Source organism: Asparagus officinalis, chromosome 2 (assembly GCF_001876935.1).
Source record: "Asparagus officinalis chromosome 2, Aspof.V1, whole genome shotgun sequence".
NCBI lineage: Eukaryota > Viridiplantae > Streptophyta > Magnoliopsida > Asparagales > Asparagaceae > Asparagus > Asparagus officinalis.
The window spans coordinates 42437549-42460957 of NC_033795.1; the positions used below are offsets into that span (position 1 = coordinate 42437549).

At 38.0% G+C, this 23409-nt stretch overlaps 2 protein-coding genes across 7 annotated transcripts; both read left to right on the forward strand.

Annotated features, from left to right (window-relative positions):
- Positions 1688–3675, forward strand: LOC109830713 (cell division cycle 20.2, cofactor of APC complex-like). The gene has a single exon (XM_020398075.1). It carries the CDS (start codon positions 2081–2083, stop codon positions 3470–3472), a length of 1392 nt encoding a protein of 463 aa, XP_020253664.1. The 5' UTR covers positions 1688–2080; the 3' UTR covers positions 3473–3675.
- On the forward strand, positions 11782–23373 carry LOC109830715. 6 transcript variants are annotated; one of them, XR_002244398.1, is made up of 6 exons: positions 11782–12153; positions 14843–15020; positions 15747–16212; positions 18798–18878; positions 20363–20912; positions 22974–23373. XR_002244398.1 is itself a non-coding variant. In XM_020398078.1 (6 exons), exons 2-6 carry the CDS (start codon positions 12085–12087, stop codon positions 20853–20855), a joined length of 1287 nt encoding a protein of 428 aa, XP_020253667.1. In that variant the 5' UTR covers positions 11783–11979; positions 12074–12084; the 3' UTR covers positions 20856–21196. The 6 variants fall into 6 exon arrangements, 2 of the variants coding, with proteins under 2 accessions (XP_020253667.1, XP_020253666.1); XR_002244396.1 differs by lacking the exon at positions 22974–23373 and adding an exon at positions 22456–22732; XR_002244397.1 differs by lacking the exon at positions 22974–23373 and adding an exon at positions 22461–22732.

Below are 23409 nucleotides of genomic sequence, written 5' to 3' on the forward strand. Positions count from 1 at the left end.
TCTGAGCTTTGTTTTCCCTCCCCCCCCCCCCCCCCCTACACACACACACATTATACATAGATCATGATCGGGGCTTCTGCTCTTTGTTTTTTTTTCCTTTCTTGTTTAAAAATTTCAAATCTCATGCATTCTCTATTGTGCATTTGCTCCTAATGTTAGGAAATTATGAAATTTCATTCTAAGATGGTTTCCTGGTCCATTCTCCTTCCATTGAAGAGATATCTACTCCTTCCATTGAAGAGATATCTTTTTTTATTCAAGAGTCATTACAGATCACTTACAACCATGGATTGAGACTATGATTCAAGATTAATGGTGTTAAAGCTAATAAATTTCGGGTTGAGAAGCACAAAAAATTTAGTTCTGAATTTTTAGAAACATATGGAAACAAAAATATATCTTCATTACGTTATTTGTAAAGCTCTTTTAAGAGCTTGAGATTTTTAATCAAGTGTAACAACAAAAGGAAATCTATCAAAAATTAACTACAGACAGGTTCTTTCTAAGAAAATTTTAACCTAGATCAAGAAAAGGGAACATAGTACCCTTTCTTCATTTTCTGCATCCTAGAACTTTCGACTATTAAACAATTTTAGTTAATCATGTTTAGTTATGATCATGTCTAAAAAGGAAAAATGAGTTAAGTGGAAGTAGAACAACGGGAAACTTAAGTCTATTTTCGTAAAGCTGCGAAAAATACGGGTCGGATCCGGACCGGGTTGGCCCGAAAGTTTGCTCGGTTCTCAAACCGCCTTTTCTTAGTCCGCGTAAAATTAACGCGCCTCCTCCTTCTTATAACAAGCCACTTAATTTCCCCTCCCAAAAATATCAATCTTCATTCACCCCTCGCGTTAAGTTCTTCTTCTCCTCTCTGTGATCGATCGATCAAGAACAAGAAGAAGAAGGAATCTGATCTCTCTCACTCTCGAGCACCCTCCTACACACACACACATTATACATAGATCATGATCGGGGCTTCTGCTCTTTGTTTTTTTTTCCTTTCTTGTTTAAAAATTTCAAATCTCATGCATTCTCTATTGTGCATTTGCTCCTAATGTTAGGAAATTATGAAATTTCATTCTAAGATGGTTTCCTGGTCCATTCTCCTTCCATTGAAGAGATATCTTTTTTATTCAAGAGTCATTACAGATCACTTACAACCATGGATTGAGACTATGATTCAAGATTAATGGTGTTAAAGCTAATAAATTTCGGGTTGAGAAGCACAAAAAATTTAGTTCTGAATTTTTAGAAACATATGGAAACAAAAATATATCTTCATTACGTTATTTGTAAAGCTCTTTTAAGAGCTTGAGATTTTTAATCAAGTGTAACAACAAAAGGAAATCTATCAAAAATTAACTACAGACAGGTTCTTTCTAAGAAAATTTTAACCTAGATCAAGAAAAGGGAACATAGTACCCTTTCTTCATTTTCTGCATCCTAGAACTTTCGACTATTAAACAATTTTAGTTAATCATGTTTAGTTATGATCATGTCTAAAAAGGAAAAATGAGTTAAGTGGAAGTAGAACAACGGGAAACTTAAGTCTATTTTCGTAAAGCTGCGAAAAATACGGGTCGGATCCGGACCGGGTTGGCCCGAAAGTTTGCTCGGTTCTCAAACCGCCTTTTCTTAGTCCGCGTAAAATTAACGCGCCTCCTCCTTCTTATAACAAGCCACTTAATTTCCCCTCCCAAAAATATCAATCTTCATTCACCCCTCGCGTTAAGTTCTTCTTCTCCTCTCTGTGATCGATCGATCAAGAACAAGAAGAAGAAGGAATCTGATCTCTCTCACTCTCGAGCACTCAACGATCGATCAATCGAATCTCTGTGATCTCTTTTTCTTTCTAATTTACTTAAAAATTGTTTCTTTTAACTGCTCGCTAACGCTTTCCTTTCTGCAGGAAGAATTTCTAGGGTTTCCACTGCTAATTAGTCTATTTATTGGTTTTTCTTTTAAAAGTTTGCTGCTTTCTAACACTTTCTTTGTTGCAGACAAGCGGACGAGAATTCTAGGGTTTCAATTCTTCCTAGCTTGTTGTTTTCCCCTTTTATATATATTCTATTAGTTTACAATGGATGCAGGGTCTTCCTCTACTGTTAGAGGCCGATCGAGAATTGGGTACCGCCCTCTTCATCCTTTCCTGCCCATCAACGGAAACCCTCGTCCTTACCGACACAATGCTGAGAGGTACATCCCGAATCGGTCTGCTATGGATTTTGGTTTCGCCCGTTATCAGCTTACTCAGTCAGCACCAGACAAGGAGAGGGAAAATGAGGCCACAGAATCAGATTCTCCATCATCGAAAGATGCATACCGGAAATGTCTCGCAAAGGCTCTCGGAATGGACAGAACCCGCATCCTCGCCTTCAGGAACAAACCTCCTCCTTATGCGGAACAGTGCTCTTCTCCTCCTGCAATGAAGCATCGAAAGCGGCAGAGGTCCATCCCTCGGAAACCGGAGAGGACCTTGGATCTACCCGGCTTCTTGGATGATTTCTATCTCAATTTGTTGGACTGGGGGAGCAAGGGTGTCCTTTCAATCGCCCTTGAGGATACGGTTTACTTGTGGAGCAACGCAAACGGGGGATCTACATCAGAGCTGGTAACTGTGGATCAAGAGAGTGGGCCCGTGACGAGTGTCTGCTGGGCTCCGGACGGGGAGCGTATCGCTGTTGGGTTGACATCTTCTGACATCCAGCTGTGGGATTCTCAGTCGAATCGCTTGCTGAGGACTCTGCGAGGAGCCCACGAATCCAGAGTCCTCTCTCTTTGTTGGAACGGAAGCATCCTGACATCTGGTGGGGAAGACGGGAAGATTGTCAACCGCGACGTGAGAACTCGATCACAAGTCATCCAGAGATGTCAAGGGCATCGAGGAGAAGTCTGCGGTCTGAAATGGTCGAGCTCTGGGGAACAGCTTGCAAGTGGAGGCAATGACAGATTGATCTACATATGGAACCTCTCGATGTCCTCATCAAGGCCTCAGAATCAGAACCAGTGGCTCCACCGGTTTGAAGACCATACATCAGCCGTGAAGGCCCTTGCTTGGTGTCCATTCCAGAGAAATCTGCTCACATCTGGCGGAGGCGACAATGACCGTTGCATTAAGTTCTGGAATACAAGTACCGGAGCTTGTTTGAATTCTGTCCAAACTAGCTCTCAAGTGTGCTCTGTTCTATGGAACAAGAATGGCAGGGAATTGTTAAGTTCTCACGGGTTTACAGACAATCACCTGGCTCTCTGGAAATACCCGTCAATGACTAAGATGGCAGAGCTTACTGGTCACACCTCTCGAGTTCTACATATGGCTCCGAGCCCAGATGGGTCCATGGTAGCATCTGCAGCAGCTGATGAATCACTGAGATTTTGGAGAGTATTTGGAGATCATGATACGCCGAAGCCTGCAGCCAATCCCACAGGTTCTGAGGCTTCTGGTAATTTCAGCAGATATTTTATCAGGTAGATGTCGAGAGGAAAAGCTGGGCTGAGCCGTAAACCTGAAAACTTAGCCTGGTTGTGATAAGTTTGAGGAGAGATTGTACAATTCTCATGTCCTGCAGTTAACTCCTGGGAGATGAAACAATGAGATGTATAGATCGATATGCTTTTGGACATTACATTGTAAAAAGGTAAATATCAATAAAAATGATTTATTTTTCTTTTGAAGCTTGACTTTTGAAATTTGAACTTACAGTCTAAGATCTGCTTTTAATGGTCTATATTTCTGTCTTTATATCATCTTGCCTATTTGTTGCTGGAACTTCTTGGGTGGGTTGTTTATGTCAGTACCTAGTCTTTCATTATTATCTCTTTTTCGTTAATTTAGAAGGGGGCAATGACTTGATCTGTCAATTTAACTTGGTGTTTATAACATATTTGACCTCAAACCTTAAAATACCGGCTCGGATTGTCTCCAAGCTTTAAAAAAAACCCATCCTTCGCATGAGCTCAGGATTCATGTTGTCAGAGTGGCGGTCGACCGGCCCGGTCGACCGCATTCGTGCACAAGGCTTCCTGTGCGTCTGGAAGGAGATCGGTCGACCGGTGCGGTCGACCGACGGTTCTCTGGAGTTTGGGTTTTCTACTGAGAGCTGGTCGGTCGACCGGGCCGGTCGACCGGAATTGATCGCGGTCGACCGGTCCGATCAGAGCTCCGGGCTACGCTTGGGCTATTTTGGAGGAGTAGATCGCTTTGGAAGTTCATCTAGGGCTTCGTTTGGTGATAAAGGTGGGATCTTTTCAGTAAAAATCTCGTCTTTTTCAATTTGGATCTATTTCTCGTTTGTTTCCGCATTGGTTTGGTGGTGCTTTGAGATATATGGCTGAAAAAGATAAAAGTGGGGAGGGTTCTTCTGGTGTGAAGGCCGTCCAAAGTTTGAATATACATTCTATGAAAATAGATGTGGAAAAGTTCAACGGCACAAATAATTTTGGACTTTGGCGATGCGAAGTCATGGATGCGCTAAATGCGCAAAATTTGGAAGATACATTGGAGTTGGACGGGAAACCGGCCGACATTGATGAAAAGGTTTGGAATAAAATGAATAGAACGGCGTGTGGTGTGATTAGGTCTTGCCTTACCCAAGACCTTAAATATGATGTGATGAATGAAACTTCGGCAAAGAAGATTTGGGAGGTCCTAGAGGGCAAATATTTGACGAAGAGCATCGAAAATCGTTTGCATTTGAAGAGGAGGCTTTATCGCTTCCAATTGAAGAAGGGGACATCTATTAGTGATCACATGAACCATTACACGAAGCTACTTGCAGATTTGGCGAATGTAGATGTCAAGGTTGAAGACGAGGACAATGCATTGTTGTTATTGAGTTCCTTGCCTGACGAGGAATATGAGACCTTCGTCCTCACTCTTATTAATGGAAAGGCATCACTTTCGTATAGTGAGGTCACCGCAGCCCTTGTGAATTATCAACTTCGAAAGAAGGACAAGGAGACTTCCATCGAGCCGGTTGCTGGTGCATTGGTTGCAAGAGCTAGAAGTCCAAACCGTGGAAGAAGGTCGCAGTCTAGAGGGGGGTATCCTGCAGTTGGTAGGAATCAGTGTGCCTTTTGTAGAGAGGATGGACATTGGAAAGCCGAATGCCCAAAATTGCAAGCTGTGAAGAATAAAGGGAAAGCTATTCAAGCTTCAGAGGTGAATATTGCCAAGGCTAGTGGCGATGTTTCAGATTCAGATTCTTCGGGCTATTCGTGCCCAGCTCTTCCGTCAGTTGATGTTGCCGACTCCACCGAGTGGATGTTGGATTCTGGTGCTACTTACCACATATGCCCTAGAAGGGATTGGTTCTCCAGCTTTCAGGAGTTGGAAAGAGGGGATGCTGTTCTCATGGGTAATGATCACAGATGCCCTATTGGTGGTATTGGTACCGTTCGGATTCGGATGAGTGACGGGATGATCCGGGAGTTGGCTGATGTGAGGTTCGTTCCTCAACTGAGGAAGAACATCATTTCACTTGGGGTATTGGAGGCATCAGGCTATAGGGTGACTTTGGCGGATTCTCGCTTGAAGGTCACATCGGGGTCCATGATTGTGATGAAGGGAGTCAGACGGAGTAACTTGTATTATCTGCTTGGGAGCACGGTAGTTGATAGGGCGCTGACTACTTCTATGGCTAGACTGTGGCATTGTTTGGTGCTGGGATATATTGTTGGTTATACCGTGCACAGATTGTTGAGGAGTGCTATGACCTGCAGATTGAAGTCCTGTGAGCACATTGGTATGAGCAAGAAGACCGAGGTGGAGTTCAGCACTTCTATCCATCGATCGAGAGGTCTTATTGGAGGTGTTCAGTCAGGCATTTGGGGGCTTTCCGAGGAGGCATCATTGGGAGGTAATCGTTATTTTGTTTCCTATGTTGGGGATTGTACTAGGCATATTTGGGTTGCAACCAAGTCCCGTTGGTATAAAGACCTAGTAGTCCGCAACAGTTGGAGGAGGTGTATGGGCAGAAAGGTTACCAGTCGTACTTGTTCTAGTAGGAGTCCTTTCTTGCATTGGTGCCGAGCTCATGGCATTTGGAGACACTTCAGAGTAGAGGAGACAGTGGGGCGACGTGATGAGATGGCGAATTTAGTGGGCCGTTCTTTTCTGGAGGAGGATCGGTATTGGTTGTCGAGCAGTGGATCTGGTATTCAGGCTTCGACAGGTTTGGGTCATCTTATGAGGTTGCCGACTGCTGCGTATAGAGTTGTTAGATCTGGTGGAGCTGTTTCAGATTTTGGCCGGCGTCGGATATTTGGCTACCCAGCACTTGGTCACATCGTTGATGTGAGGTTGGATCCGATTGCGCAGTTGGGATTCAGGAGTTCTTTTGGCTATCAGTTGGGAGCTTCTGAGTTTGGTCTGAGCAGGTTTGTCACTTTGGACTCTCGGCAGGTGGAGAGTATTGATCAGGTCAGAGGGATATCGCAGAGGGTGGAGGTTGATGCTACTCCACATTGGGTGAGGATTTCCTCACATACTCCAGGTCATTCTGCATTGGTTGGGATTCCAGCTGAGGTGGCACAGCGTGGGAGTCATTTATTTATGGGGGCAGATGATAAGGTGGTTGACTTGGATGCAGCTGGTGGATATTTTTTGGATACGGCCATTGTTTCACCTCAGGTGGAGGTGTTCGGATCGCTTCAGTTTGGGGTCGTTGATGATGCTATCAGCCGCAAATTGGATTGAGGGCCTTTGGAGGCCCATAGGGTGAACTACGTGAAGGCTTGATTCCTTGGGCAAGAGGATACGTAGGCAGTCTTTATGATGCAGCCGATTTGGTGAGCGACATCGACATTTGGGGAGAGTGTTCGCACTCCCATTTAGGTCTCAGCAAGTGAGACATTTGGTGTAGTCGGTGTAGGCTCAGTTGTTTGGTGAGTAGACACAATTGGTTTGGGGTTGGGTGTTCGCACTCCCATTTGGATCTCGACGTGTTGTGATTGGAGTCCGTTGTCATGAGTCCGTTGCCATGGCATACTGGGTGCAACAGTTGAGGTATTGGTTTGATCGGTGTCGGCTCAGTTTTGGAAGAATCTTCGCCGAGGTGGAGATTTGAAGAGATGAGCTCAGGATTCATGTTGTCAGGGTGGCTGCAGTTAACTCCTGGGAGATGAAACAATGAGATGTATAGATCGATATGCTTTTGGACATTACATTGTAAAAAGGTAAATATCAATAAAAATGATTTATTTTTCTTTTGAAGCTTGACTTTTGAAATTTGAACTTACAGTCTAAGATCTGCTTTTAATAGTCTATATTTCTGTCTTTATATCATCTTGCCTATTTGTTGCTGGAACTTCTTGGGTGGGTTGTTTATGTCAGTACCTAGTCTTTCATTATTATCTCTTTTTCGTTAATTTAGAAGGGGGCAATGACTTGATCTGTCAATTTAACTTGGTGTTTATAACATATTTGACCTCAAACCTTAAAATACCGGCTCGGATTGTCTCCAAGCTTTAAAAAAAACCCATCCTTCGCATCTCCGAGTATCCATAAGAAGTACAACATCCTTCAATTTTAATTTTCCATCATGGTACCTGGTAATTAGCAACTTTATCACCACAATTAACCTAGCTGTGTTGGTGTTCCTAACCATGCAAATAATTTTCAGCTTAACTTTGTCTTTTGTCCTCTCATGCAAAAAAAATTTGGCTAAATAGCTTTGAGAATGAAATTTGACACAACAAAATAATAATTTTCAGCTTAACTTTGGCTTTCCTGAAAAACACCATGAAACATGCACTTTTATTTTCCGAGTCCATTGAAGTTCTTCTGAAAGTGCACACGTTAATTCTCCGACTAGGTGAGATTATTCCTTTTAGAATGAACTAATTGTGGCAACCCAAGCTTTATTTTGGTAGAGCATGTAGACATCTACTACAGGTTATATACGTACCGGCCACGTACCTGGAACAATACTCCTTATTGTTGTTATTTTTTATAATATTTGAGAATATGTTGTGAAGCTATGGTGAATATGTCTACGCTTAGGCATGCCTAAAAGCCAAACAATACTCCATTTAGCTTAACTCTTTTTTCACATTGTTTGAGGTTTAGGAGTGAAGAACCGTTAAGTGAGGGCATAAATGTAATTCACAATGCACGTTACAACTAAACCCAATGTAGTTACCATTTTTTTAATTAAATAACTAATGAAGGAACTAGTTTTAAATAACTAACAAGATTTGATGGACTAAATAGCAATGTTAATGATTTGAAGGACTAATTTAAAATGTATAAAAAGTATAAGAGACCAATATCTTACAAAACAATATAAAATAAAGTAAAGCCCAAGATACAAATTTCTAGCGTGACCCTCAGAAAAAAAATTCACATTTAGAAATTAGTCCCCTAAAATCTAAGTATTATGAATTAGTCCACCAAAATTTCATCTTTTGAAATCAGTCCGCCATTCCTCTAAGAAAAAAAAAAGAAAAAAAAAGAGTCCCTCTTGTTAGCACCAGGTTGAAAGGTTGTTGCACCAATTTCAAAACACTTCAAAGAGTTGTGAGACTAATTTTAAAATATGAAAATTTTAAAGACTAATTTTAAAACACTTAAAAATTTGGAAACTAAGTACAAAATATGATGATCACCGGGACTAATTTCAAAATATGAAACCCGATTCCCCTCCTCTATCATAACTCAGTATGGGATCGAACTAAAAACCGTGTGAGCCATATTGTAACCTCCTAACTATCCTGATCACCCATGGTGGGTTAAAAAAACCCCTTATTTAGAACCAATTTTTTTTTTATATAATAATATATGATCATATGTTATGCTCATTATAAGTTTGAACACATTTGAGTACGATTTTAGCAGAAAATACTAACTCAAATCGAATTAAATTTACTTATAAGGAGCTTATTATATAATATTACTTTCAATGACTTATTTTTAAGAATTAGCTAATTAGCACTTAAATACCTTACAGTTTTCTAGAGTTGCATTGATATACCCTCATTTATTTTTGGCAACACTTATGAGCTGTTAAGTTTTTGAAAATTTTGCACTTTAATACCTCCTGTTATGGAAGAGTGAGAATATTCCCTCTGACATGTGAAACTGACATGCTAATTTTAAAAAAATTAAAAAATTTGCCCTTAATTTTTGTTAAATTTACACTCAAAGCTATTCTATTTTAAAATAGAATTAAGATAGACCTAATAGTAAATTAAGGGTTAAAAAAATTCTAAAGTTTATATGTGAGTATCACATGACAATTTTTCGAGGGACTTCTCACAATGGCATATATACAATAGGGTAAAGTGCAAATTTTAAATATTTTGAGGATTTATAAGTGATATAAAAAACTAACGATGATCAGCTGATATACAAGTGAAAAGCTAGGGGAAACTATAAAGATTCTCTATAAGTACTAATTAGTCTTAAGAATTTTCTAGGTATCCAATACCATTAAAAACCCAATAAACAGCACCTTCTTTAGCCTTTAACTTCGGTCAAACTTCTCAATGCTCTACTCCCAAACCGACTTAATTGCACTTAAATACCTTATAATTTTAACTATGTTGCACTTATATACCCTCATTTGTCTTAGGCAACACTTGTATACCTTAGAGTTTAGAACTTTTAATAATATACATTCACATGTTTATGACAGCACTCATAAGAATTTGGAACATCTTCGCTATTAAAAAGTAGTAAAGAAGCCACTACTTTTGATTACAACTGATAATTTCTAACAAATGATTGTAAAGTTGTGATTTATTTTAAATCTAACAGTCATCGTACCTGTTGATGTCAGTTATCAAACATGTAATAATTTGCAGGTTTTCGGAGTGATTAAGGTCCTCTAACTCCTTCTGATGTATGGCTCTGGGGTTTTCTGTTCTTCCTTGCACAAGAAAGAACTCGTAAGAGGCCGGAGTTGGGTTCTTCAAGTGTTCCTCTGACGATCAAGTCAGTAGATGACCTTGCGTGAGGAAATATAGACTTAGATATTAGTTGGGTAAAAAAAATAGAGAGAGTTACCTCATGCAACTCATCTCCTTTTTATAGTGGATTTGAGGGGCAAGAGGGTAACTTGGGCCGAGTCCAGCTAGGAAGCTCAGTCGGCAGACATGTGCTACACGTCGGTTGTTGAGGGATGTGAGTCACCAGGTCATTTATTATGGGATGATAGCAGGTGCTCGGTGCTGACTATATCCGATGAGTCATTAATGCTATGGGAGCTAGATACATGATGACTTTGTCAGAGCATGTAATGCAAGGACAGACGACTATCGACACGGGGTTCGAGAAAACTATCAACTTTTTTAGTCGTCTAGCTAATAGTCGACTATACACGTTGATGGCTTGGGCCGAGTGGGGGTTATTTGTAAAGGTGATTGGTCGGGTTGGACGACACGTACCGCATTTTGTCTTGGTTATGCGATATGCCAGCCGAACAATTGGTTGAACTGAGGCTGAGATTATTTTGGTTTTGACTTAGCTGTATAAACTGCAAGACACATGTCCACTGTTCAATGAAGATTAACAAAAATATTTTTTAGAGGTATAACAGTACCCCCTATTTATTGCACTTACTCCTAATTTACACTTAAAGAAAAATTATAACCATCCGACTAAAAAATCAATGATTGTAATAATATCCTGGTCACTTAGCCAAAATTTTAAAATATAGAAAATCAAAATTCGGCTTATATACCATAAAGTTTTTAAAACTTGAACTTAAATATCCTACATTTTTAAGACTCGCGCTCTGATACGGGTGTATCTTCTCTTCAGAACTTAGCGATCCTCATAAGAGCTTGAGGATAGATGATTCTCATGGTAACTTGAGAATAGAGGTGTAAAACAACACAGTAGAATGCGGGTTGAAGCGTGGAACGAGACGACAAATCGAAGAATCGAAACATCCAGTTTTTAGCCCGTGAGTCGACTCATAACAGTCATGAGTCGACTCATCAGGTTGAGTCGACTCATGCCTGTCATAAGTCGACTCATGAAACTCAGCGTTTTTGTCACAAGTCTCTGACCAGTCGACTCATCATTGTATGAGTCGACCCATGTGTCATGAGTCGACTCATATATGCACATGAGTCGACTCATTTAAGGATTCCTGGTTCGTTTGGGTTTCTGTTTGCACCAATTCCTGTGGGGTTTTAGCTTGGTTATTTACCACTTTGCCATCCACATTGTTACACATATATAAGGGATTGTTTTAGTGTTTCTAATCGATCAGATATAATCAAAGAGAGATTCTAATCAAGAGAGATTAGGGTTTAGAGAGAATTAAGAGTTTGTTCTCGATTCTAGTGAGGTTGTGAGAGAGGGATTGTAATCTTTTCATATCATAATCTAGAGAGGGTATTTTCCTTCGCCACATACTAAATTATTCCTGTGTTTCTGTCATCCTCTTCTCAACCCACCTTTGATAATTCCGCGATCAAAGGTGCTCGCACGACGACTCGTATCACACTCAAATATCCTGAAGTTTAAACACACTTAAACACCCTCCAGATTGCATACTGAGAGTACTCAAGTGCAAGTTTTAAAAAAAATTAAGGTATTTAAGTGTAAATATTTAAACTTTAGGGTATTTAAGTGCAAAATTTTAAACTTTAGGGCATATAACTGCTGTCAAAACAAGTGAGGATGTATAACGCAAAATTTTAAAAAACATTAGAGTGTACAATACAAGTGTTACCAAACAAGGGTATATAAGTGCAAAGTAAGGGAGAATATAGGGTACTTAATTTTAACTAAAAGCCAAAACAAAAAAGTCAAGAGTCTGCCCAAACCAGAGCGAGGACAAACCCAAACTTTGTCTTCAACCTCTTCTGCAGTCGTATCCAGCTGAGAACCCCAGAAAATTCCCAAGGCCGAGAAAAACAAAGCCCACCGATATTATCAAAACTATCGTGTACCACTCAAAAAGATTTCACCCAATTCTCTGCCTGAAGCCGAGATTCTATTTGGGGGTCCAGTTGAGCTGAGGCCAGGTGATTTCCGCAAAAATCCCCTGCCTACCTCTAATAATACCCTTGGATTGTTCTCCTGAATTGGGGTTTTGAGATAAGAGTCTTTGTATGGCAGAGCTCTCTCTCATGGCTTCTGCTGCTCTCTTTCCTGGGATTTTCCATCAGGACCAGGCCCTCTTTAGGCCACTACCCAAGGTCAGAGAACAAACCCATAATTTATTTTTGGCAATTTTACTACTTTTGTATCTTATATGTGTTTGGGAATTGATTTCTTGATATGGTGTTGGATATGAAAGCTCTGAAGGTGGGGAAATATGGGTTTTTTTTTATTGTGAGGTTTTGATTGGTCAATTGTTGAGTCTGGTAGAGAATTCTCATGGTAACCATATCCTGCTAAAGGGGCAATTCCATTTTGAGGTTTGAGCGGGAAATGAGAGAGATTAGCCCATGAGATGGTAAGTAATCACAGACTGAGTTCTGAAAAGATGGTTTAAGTGTGTTGATATAGACATCTGTATTTACAGTTCATTCTCTTCTCGATGTTGTTACTTTTGGATGATGTCAGTATTGTAGGAGGTATGCTTTTATTAATAATCAGATGTAGTGTATTTAGGGAGACTCATGTTTCATGGAAAAATGTTACCCCTTTTAGCGAACTAGACTCATGTTTCATGGAAAAATGTTACCCCTTTTAGCGAACTATCTGCTGGAGATGCAGGAGGGCATTCAGCATATGATGATAGAGGTGAATACGCTTAGTTAGATTTGAAAATGATGGGTGGGATAGTCCTGCGTTTATTGTTATTGGACATCTTTAGTACTTTCAATGGAAAGTCTTTAGCTTTACCAGACACTCATATAAGTAGTCAGTGATTATAAAGGATGGTTTGCGAGGTGTGGAAAGTCTTTAGCTTTACCAGACACTCATATAAGTAGTCAGTGATTATAAAGGATGGTTTGCGAGGTGGTAATAGATGTTGTTGCTACCCAAACCCATGCATTTATTATTACTTGAGATGTTGATGTCGTTTCCGTAGTGCATAAGATAAGAACGCTGGAGCATGGTCTATTATAATGATGGAAATTGGGAGCTTATTGATTTACCACAGTGATAATGGAAGTGCCAGAGCTTGGCTACGAGGAAGCTGGACTCACCACTTTAGAACTTGGTATGATCTGTGTGCATGTTTAAGTTGGATTATTGCATAATACACAATGTGTGGAGATGCTGAATTCTTATAATTCACTTTATCTACCTACCTGCATAGTATCATAGTTTATCTGCTTCAAATGGATTAGGGGCCCTCAGTGTAAGTAACAATTACAGAAGGTTAGGTCTAAACATGTAGGCTGCCTTAAATGAAGGCATCTGAAAAACCTTTTCTTATGTATTTGGATGTATGCTAATCTTGCAATCATTATGGAAGTGAAATGCATCACATGCTTCGTATGCTGCTGCCTTGACTGGTTGATATTTCAGAGGAAGGAAGGGTCATTGGGAATTAAGGATTCTATCAGACCACCCTATAGAAATAAGTGATCTATACCATCCACGGATGGTTAAAGTGTTAGTTTGGGAATTACAACTCCTCTATCTATGGTGTAGATCACCACACTTCTATAAGGGTGCTGATAGGATCCCTACTACTGATATTTAGGCATGAGAATGAAAAAAAACATTACCTACTGATATTTAGGCATGAGAATGAAAAAAAACATTACAAGCTTAGGCTGGAAAATTTGTACATTTATATATGCAGTTAAAGTTGCTTTTATTTCTAAATCTTGCAACAAGTATTACCAGTCTAGATTCTACTACACTAGTCAAATCAATAAAACACAACTTATCAAAATTTCACCACAAAGCCCAATGTACCAAAGGAACAACCGAACAACATTTTACTTATATTTATTCTTAACCAAAAAGTGTCAAAACCTCATCCACAGTGCCTAAACCCCTCTCTTACTTCTAGCTTAATCAAATAAAGGAGAAGCTATAAGTTATGAAATCTCACCTATGCTTTCATTTTTGGTTTCACATTATCTGTTTTGATGGATATGAAGCGTTAAACAATGAGATCCATTTTCATTTCACTTTCCTAAAGATTCAGTTCTGGCATGTCATTAAAATGCTAGAATATTTAATGGTGACGGTTATAATTTGCACCTTTCCAAGGGTTTTGGATAATGCATTGTTTATTGTTCTTTCTCATTCATGTTTGGTTTTGCGGCATTCTAAGGTCTTTTCAGGGTGTATATAAGGACAAACCAATTTTCAAGTTTTCTAGTTGGTCATTCTTGTTCTGCATCCCTTAAAACACTTTTTTTTTAATTTCAAGTGCCCTGTCAAGTCAATCAAATTGGGTACTTTCCTGTTTTGTTATTCAGGTCCCAATATTGTTTCTAACTAACGATGTAGTTCCAAATCTGCTAGTACAAACAATACATAAACTGACTCTTGACAGTACTATAACGAAACCTTATTATTGGGTATGTTTCCCTCTCAAAATCTTTATCTCACAGAGAATTATATTTTCTCTGTGGATCTCTTTAAAGAAAGTTAATTCTATAGTAGTTTGTGTTTTCTGTTCTCCATCACCACTATGGTTGTACTCTAGTAGCGTATGGATGATTCAGATCAAACTGGATGGGTTAGTGGAATAGGTACTGCTAGTAGGTGTTATATTAAATTCTTTTTCAATTTCAATTGTGTCCTGTATGTTCATGTTGTAACTTATTTTTCTCCACTGTTTGCACATTCTACTAAAACCACTAAGATTCTTTCTTGCAACGTTTTTCATGTGCATGGACATGTTTTTTCAGAGTCATGCTTTCTTATTTCCCTTCTTTTTCTTTCAAGTCTGATTTGTGTTATATGATGCAGGAGTTTCAAGCGTTGACACCCAGTCATAGCAAAAGACAAAATGAACTTAGTTTTGGTGGCGTACAGTTTGGGACACGTCATATTGAGGAACCATGGAAAATTTCAAGCCTGTTATCAGATAATCAGATATTTAGGGAAATGGCAGTTATAGGTAGACAAGTCCTTGTTGACGTACAAGGTTTGCCCCTTCACCGCGCTGGTTTAACTATAATTTATGACAAATGATATCCAGACAGGAAAATTGTTGTACCCGCTTTGAGTTGCATTGCCTTACTTTATATTGCTGCAAGAGATAGCTATCTCAGTTTTCCCTTTTAAAAATGAAAGAAAAAGGTGAAATGAGGAGATTTTCTAAGGAAGGAAAATAGTCAGCAGAGTAAAAATGAATGAAGAAACTTAATGATGACAGCATAGAAACTGAATTGTTTGAGAAGTAAAGAACTTGCATAAGATGCTGTGGGTGTGACATTTATATAGTTGATTTTGAATGTACCCTGTAGACTGCTACTTTTTGTACTCGCGAGTTGAGAGTCAAGTTGTTATGGTTGTAAAATGGAATATTTATTCGCATGCCATATTCCCATTCCTTGTGAAATTATTGTCTATATGATAAATAATTGACACATCCTTATAGATGCCTGTGAATTTATATCTCAAAAGCACGAATTCTTATTTGTGGGATTGATGGCTATGAGGTGGCAGCTCATTTAGCAAAATGAGTTATCAAGATACAGAAGTGGTGAGGTCCACACCTTTTGATGTGACAAGGAGGGTGGACCTCACCACATGTCTATCTCTTAGTAGCTCATTTAGCGCAATGAGCTGCCACGTTATACCCATTATTTCCTTTATTTTAATGCATTTGAATTTCGTGAATATGATGTCAGATTTGTTTTGCAAGCAGATGCCCTTCCTGAATCGGTGCTTTTCAGCTTTGGGGTTGCAGAGCAGTGCACTAGACATGAAAAGATCCTAAAATTTCTCACGTCTAATTCAAACATAACAGATGGAAATGACCTGAATATTTCCTTGATATCTGACCTTATGGGATTTCAAGCTGTTGCTGTTGACATCTGCCCACAATCACATATTTCTGAGGACGAGGAATTTTGCCCTTATGAAATTGGGACAGAAGTTTCACAGAAGATCATACATCCTCAGAAGCAGATTTACACTCCTAGATCCTTTTTGGATTTTGTTGGAAATTTGTCCCATACTCCATCTATTACAGTTCATCCAAATGGCCATGTCATGTTCTCAGGCAATGCAGCTGAGATGAAGGATGTACTTTCAATTGTTGCAGAGTTTAATATACCTAAGTGTCTGTCAGCTGGAGATAGGAGGGCAATGGTAGTTCCATACTTCACCAGGTATGATGTTAGAATCATTTATTTTTTATTCGAATTGTTCTTTCGCATCATTCTTTCTGTCAGCATAGCTAGTTTGGCTATCATAAAAAACCACAAACACACACACGCATGCACACACAGACACCAGCATGCATGCACGTCTGTGTATTCCATGCGTAATTTGTCTGAAACCCTGTACAATATGTATCGATCGTTCATCTTTATCAGTGTTGTTTGTTTTGCTCATCGTCACTAGAACTAGATTATCTTGTTTCTCATTTCCTTTTCTTTTGGTCTTGGAGGTTGCTAAAGTATAACACGCTTGTCTTGCTTTCGTACTTCTGTATTGCCATGATGAAATGATCGTGTCAGTTGAATTCGCTGAATGCTATACTCTTATTAGTTTGTTTGTGAAGAATGATTGAAGTATTATAAAAATTGCCTGATAAGGATCGATGCTTCAATTATCTGTTATCAGTTTTCAGTGTTCAACAGATAGATTGTTATGACATATTATAGTGATGTCTTATCATGTAGGATACTGCACAATCAGAACACATTATTCATTTTCCTCCTTTGTTTGCTGACTTTGTATATAAGTTATTTTATAATCTTTAGGCGTGACACAATATATTTTAATTATTAAACTGGCATAATGATATGAAAGGATGTGCCCATTTTAACTATTTATCGGTGCTTGCTGAAAATACGAAGAAAAAAAAAATACAAAATGAACAATTTATAAAGTGCAATCAGATGTCAGATAAATCTCTTCGTTTGACAGAGGATAGTTTTTATATTGTCTTTTCTAGTCATATTGATAGATATTTGAGAAAGATATATATCATAAGTACCATAGATATTTGAGAAAGATATATATCATAAGTACCATAGATACTCTATAATGCCTAAGACACAGTTGAAATTAATAGCCATCCCTACTTGATTAACAAGAGAGGCAACTGCGTCCATCCTTAGATGTAGATTTTTTTTTTGTTTCTTTTTTTTTTTTGGTTTTTTGTTTATGCATCCAGAAAGACGGAAGGTTCACTCATCCCAATTTCTTAATTCATTATTTATTGATAGTAAATTCTTTTTATATACATTGTTTCAATGTTGGCAGTTATCAGTATTGGATGTGAGCCTCATACTTGTTCCTACCAAATATATTTTTCTATACAAAATCAAACTCATTAGTATTTGTATTCATCAGATACAAGTACAGATGTTAATTTTCCTCTTTGTTTAGGCTCTTGCCTAGGCAAACTTTGAGGGTCTGGTCCTATGCTGCATGAGGTTAATTGCAATAAAAATGTTAGGAACACCGATCCACCAATAGTCTGATAAATTTTCAATGCATGAGCCTCTCTTGCTTGGAATTACCTTGGTCTGGATTTAGCACATACTCATATAAGGTTAATGTCGTCATGTTATGTTGACAACTGGTCATGAAAACTTTACTAAATTCTAATTTCTATCTGTGCAATTCTAGTTGTTCTCCATTCCCTATTTAGTGGGAAAAGGAAATGGATAATGCTAAAAATTAATTTTCTACGTAACCATTAAATTTGTTGGAGCTTAGCCTGCCTTATTCTAAAGTTCAACATATAGATATCTTGGTGTTTAATATCTCAAGGATTAGACTATCAAGTCTTCGAAGCGATTATGAGGGTGTTTGGGAGATTTTGGTCAGAGTAGATTGTAAGCAAGCTTATTCATATCTAACCGTTCGGTAATATAAAAAATGAGCTAACTTTTAAGTCCCTTTTGAAAAAGTTAGGATTTCCTAACTTAAGAAAAACTAGCTTTAGTCTCACCTAACAAAGCCAGGCTTTGCCAAGTAAATGACTATACTACCCATACAATTTTTATTAAAAATTTGTTATGAGAGCCAAAAGCCGTCGAAAGCTAACCCATCTTAAAAGCTTATAAAAATAAGCCCCCCGAACGCCATTTATAATTACTGGTACATTGAAACAAGCCTTTTATCATTTGTTACTTTGTTACCTAAAAATCAGAAGAAAAATTGCTGTTTAACTTTATAATCCTTGACTCAAGACTTTATTATGTAGTCCTTGTATGGCTTACTACCGAATAGAGATGAGCCTGATGCAATCTCAACAATTGGTATTTTGCAGTCTATCTGGACTATTCAATGGTACCTTATATTGGATTCTTGGTTGCTACTTTTTCTCTTATGTAGGCAAGTTCTACTTTCACCATTATATTTGATCATGCCTATAGGTATATGATAGTTCAGCTACTAGTAGAAGTTGGTTTACCTGGACTTCCGCTGCTTGTAAAAGGAGCGGGGATATTTTTTTTATAACTGGAGGCATTTACTTCTATATCGTTGCAAATTTGTGCCTTATATTCACGTACACCAGGAACATTACTTTTTCTTCAATTTTCTTTTTGGTATTTGGGATGTGATGAAAGAAGCATTAGTTTTAGAAATAATATCTTGTCCGTTCCTATATTTTTCTTTTCTACCTTTACTTATTTCTATTTTCTTAGGCCATAAATTTTTTGGTGTTATATTTATAGACCTATTTTCTGAGTAATAGACCTATTTTCTGAGTAATATGGTCTGCTTGTGTAAATAGGAGACGTGGTGGACATGCACGTGCAACCACTGAACTATCTCCTTCAGTCTCTCAGACTCAGACAGTTGGTCCTTCAAAGAGGTATGGATTGATTTCCTCATTACGTTTACCTAAAGAGTTTCTCCTACTTTTATTAAGTAGAACTGTGTACTGTGTAGTTTTACCACAGTATATTTCAAAATTTCACGTCTACACTTACATACCTGGTTCCATATGTGGAAGTATATGAACTGATGCTGTTACCGAGTAAACGTCAGGGCTCTCTTGCTTTCCATAGAAAGGGCACTCTGGTTAGTAAATTGTCATAGGAAAGTTGTTAGAAGATGTTTATGGATGCTATTCAAGTAAAAGGCAAAGTGAAAGTTTGCTTTAGTAGTTCAATAGAACCCTTGTGGGGTTAGTAATTTGCCTTCTGTAGTGAATGTAACTAAGCTTTTAACATATTATTTTGCTTTTTCCCTAAAACCCCCTAGTTAATTTTATTTACAGTGCTATTATTGTGTGGGCAATCCTACATATACAGCAGTTTTCAAAAAGGGTTTTTGGGTGTTGGATCAGATATGTCGGATTTTTCTGGAGTTATGAATAAAGTTATAGTGTAGAATACCATTGTTCATAGAATTTTCCTTAAGAAAAATGTGTAAGTTGATAGATCTCATTTCCAATTCGAATGTGTTGGATTAAGCTCTTATAATTAGCTAATGACCATGCTTTACATTAGTAACACTAACAAGTTGATAATATTAAATATGTCCTTTCTTGTGGGAGTTGATCCACCATTAATTGTAGTGGGATATCGCTCTCGAATAATGATGGATGTAAAAGGAACGCTGGAATTTTATCTTTTTGTGGGAATGGGAAATCTCCGTATTTCAATTTGTTTGTTTAACATTTTTTTTGTTTCTTTTTCCCTGCCAATGGTTACAAGTAATGGAGATGTTTTCTTCTTCCCACACCTTTAAAAAAAAGGAAAAGGAAAAGAAATGACACCTCCAAGACTCATCCTCTTGATCCAACTAAGTTTTGAGTTTATTGGGTTGCCTAGGATTTTGTCTACAGTGAGACGTTTTCCATACCTTGAGTTTTTGGGGGCTTTATGTAGGGTTTATGCTGTGTCTCTCCTCCTTTTCTATTGATTATAGCCCAAGGTTTGTTTCTTACATAGAGATCTAACCCTAAGCCCTCTATACTTGATAGGATTTCAAAACTTACTGGGATTACAACTCTATATCTTCCCTACCCATTAATTTATCTGTCAATTGTTTCTCATGCTTTCCAAAGATTGGACTTTGCTAAATTTGCTGGAACTCAGGATTTTGGATCCTCATCTTGTGATCCACCTGGATCAGCAATTTCATTCATTTATCCTCTTCTGCAACTGAATTTAATAAAGCCAACTTTAAGCTTTTGCCATATGTTGAACTTAGAATCAAATACTTATGTGATAATATATAGCAATGACCATGTATCTACAAGTCTATGAAGGAAATTAAATTAATTTTTGCTTAATCTTCTGTTTTGGACCTTTCTTTGTTTTTAATGCTTGTGCCTCCATTTGGTTTCAGCCCTGGGAAGACCAAGACAATGCATAAGAAGAAACAAAGCAGAAACCCAGACAGCGAGAGGTTCAGCAAGAATTATTTCTACGCCTGCGATTGTCTCTTCAATATGTATCTTGATAAGACTGGAAACAAAATGATAATCCTCTCCTTAAAGGATTCGGGCCCAGAATTAACCCAGCTCTTGTCCCAATTCTCTGCTGTCATCGTTGGAACTGGCCTTGCTGTTCTTTTCTCAGTTGCTCTCAAAGCAATGAATGGAACTGCAGCACTTCTTACTTCTTCCAAGCTGTTCAGTGTTAGTTTCGGCATTGGTCTATTTTGGCTATCAAGGGCTGTGAGCAGTTTGAGAGATACAATTTACAGCTTCAGTAAGAGATCGGGCAGAGGCAAGAAGCTAATTGAGGAGGCTGCAGTAGTGGAGAATGTCAGGACGAGCATCAATGAGATTCTCTTCAGATTTGTGGCGATGATGGCCGTGGGAATATTGAGCTTTTGATAATTTAAGCGATAAAATTGGAAAGCCAACGGTAACATGAACTTTTCTCTTCCTAAGGTAAATAGAGTCCTAGTTTTGTTTCATGTAAATTCAAAAAGTGCCTGAGATAAACAATGCAGCGTAGTATAAATTGACTGTGCACATAATAAGCACATAGAGATTTTGGTAGCTCTAAATATTTTATGTTCTAAACATATGAGTAGGTAGATTCTGTGATTGTGCAAGATATATCGGGAATCATAAATCTTCTGTTTTATTAAATATTTAATAAAATACTGTGAGGTGGCAGACTTTGCATCAACTGCTAAAAAAATACCCTTTTTTTTTCTATTCACTACCAATTGTGGATATCTGATGTTGAAAATTTACTGTTATAAACACAGTAGTGTTACAGACTTGAAGTTATTATGTGATAGGAGATGTCGTCCTAAATGAATCATGATGTACCTGATCATATATTGTAGCCTTTTGTCACAGAGGGTGGACGTTAAATGGGTTGCATTAGGATACCTCATTACATAGTACTTGTCATTCATTATATTCCTGATGTGGAATTATTGAACATACTACATGATAATTATTCATATTTATATGTTGCCTATATCAACATGAATTTTTGTGCGGCTCTGGTTGATAATTGAGGAGTATTTTTTTTTTGGTGACTGACAGGAACTTTATGTTTCATGTTACCTATTGTTATTTATGATCCATATTCAACATGAAAATTGCTATGGCTTTACTGTGAATTTCAGGTGATTGTTGTCTGGTTTAGATAGTGGGATTGTTTATAGAGGAAGAAAAGTATCTATGTCACTACATCCAGCAATTCTTCAGTAGATTATTACGATGAATTATATAAAAGAAGGGCGAGTAATTGTTCTTACAAGTAGATTACGTCTTGCATTTCTTTCAGAGCATGAAGTGTAGAAATCAAGGATTTAGAACTTAGGAGGAGATCTCCCCATTTTATAGTAGTTCTCCCAGGATTCCATCTGAGATACTTATTTCTTTCTATTAAGACCGCTATAATTTTCATGTATCATGCTTTTTATGTTATCCAAGTAATGTTAATATTTTAGTTAGTACTGGGTTGAGTTGGTTCTTTCAGATATCAACATTTCTGCTTACATGTTCATGACAGATATCAATCATCCAGGAAAGTTATGATTGACATAGAATATATTCCTATGATATTTTAATATTCGGATCATTATAGATCCTAGTACTAGACCTCGTAGGAAATGAATTATTGGAGGATATATGTTTTGGCAAATGACCATGCAAATATCTTCAATACACTGACATTTGATATATGCAAGTATCACACACCATGAAAACAAGATCATCATATGTCAATCGTATACGGTACCTCTTCATTCAGCCAAAATCGTAAGATCTACTGGATGTAGTTCCTGTGTGTCATCGACAAGCTTCAAGGTAAGTAGAAACTAGAAAGATTTGGTATTTTATCAGGCTGATAACCTACTGGTTAATGTTAATCAATGGTTCTGCTGTAGACACTTCCATTAAAGATTTTTTTTTTTTGATTTAAGCAATGTGAATGATGAACTGAATGATTACCAACTTCTCTTTACTAAAGTTCAGGAGACAACAAATTGGTGGAAATTGATCATGTTTAGTTGGCATGTAAACTGAGAGCTTGGCTGAAAATGTGTTTTGAGTGTAAACTTGGGTGATTCTGTGTGCGCGTTTGATCCCGAGCCTGGAGAACTTGGATGAAAATGTGTCGTACTTGAGTTTGGCAAGGATCAATGATTCTTCTACTTCTTATAATTGTCATTCTAAATGATTTAGAAGTGTATACTATTACATCTATTTTCTTTATATTCATGTTATGCTCTTGGCTGCTTGATAAATTGGAACTCAAAATCAAATTAATATCTATAGAATTTGACAGGTTTACTTTAGTGCACTTCAATTTTACTCCCATAGGTCACCATTTTGTTTTTTTTTCCATTTTCATTAACTTATTCATTTGATACCTAGCAGTTAGGAGTAGATAACCGTGTGTATTTTCAACAGAATTAGTTATAGATTTAAAATTAGATATTCGCTAAAAATAATTAGAAAATTTCATAAATGCTGTCCTATGATCAGCATGCCAAACATGGAGCTGACTTTACAAGCTACGAAGCTAGAGAGTAGCGAAAGCTAGAGAGTAGCGAAAGAACCTGATGCAGAAAACAGAAACAGCATGAGGAATTCATGAAGCAAAACCTGAAAACAAGTGAAAAAGAAGTAAGGAAAGCGTTCATCCTTACTACCAAAGCAAGCAAAAACACAGAGGTTACACACGCGAGAAAGCAACGTACAAGCTTGAAATACAAGAAAACAGAACACAGCTGATAAGAGTTGGGCAAATCACAAGCTGCCACTTGGCCTTCGCGCTCTTCGTCATCGTCGCTGCCAACATCACAAACGTGCCCTGAAAGCGCATCCAGCTTGGCAAACGCGCACACACAATCTCCACCCCCTCTCTATTTTTTGAATTTCAGTGTCTTTACATTTCAGTTTGTTCTTGCTTGTGGAGATC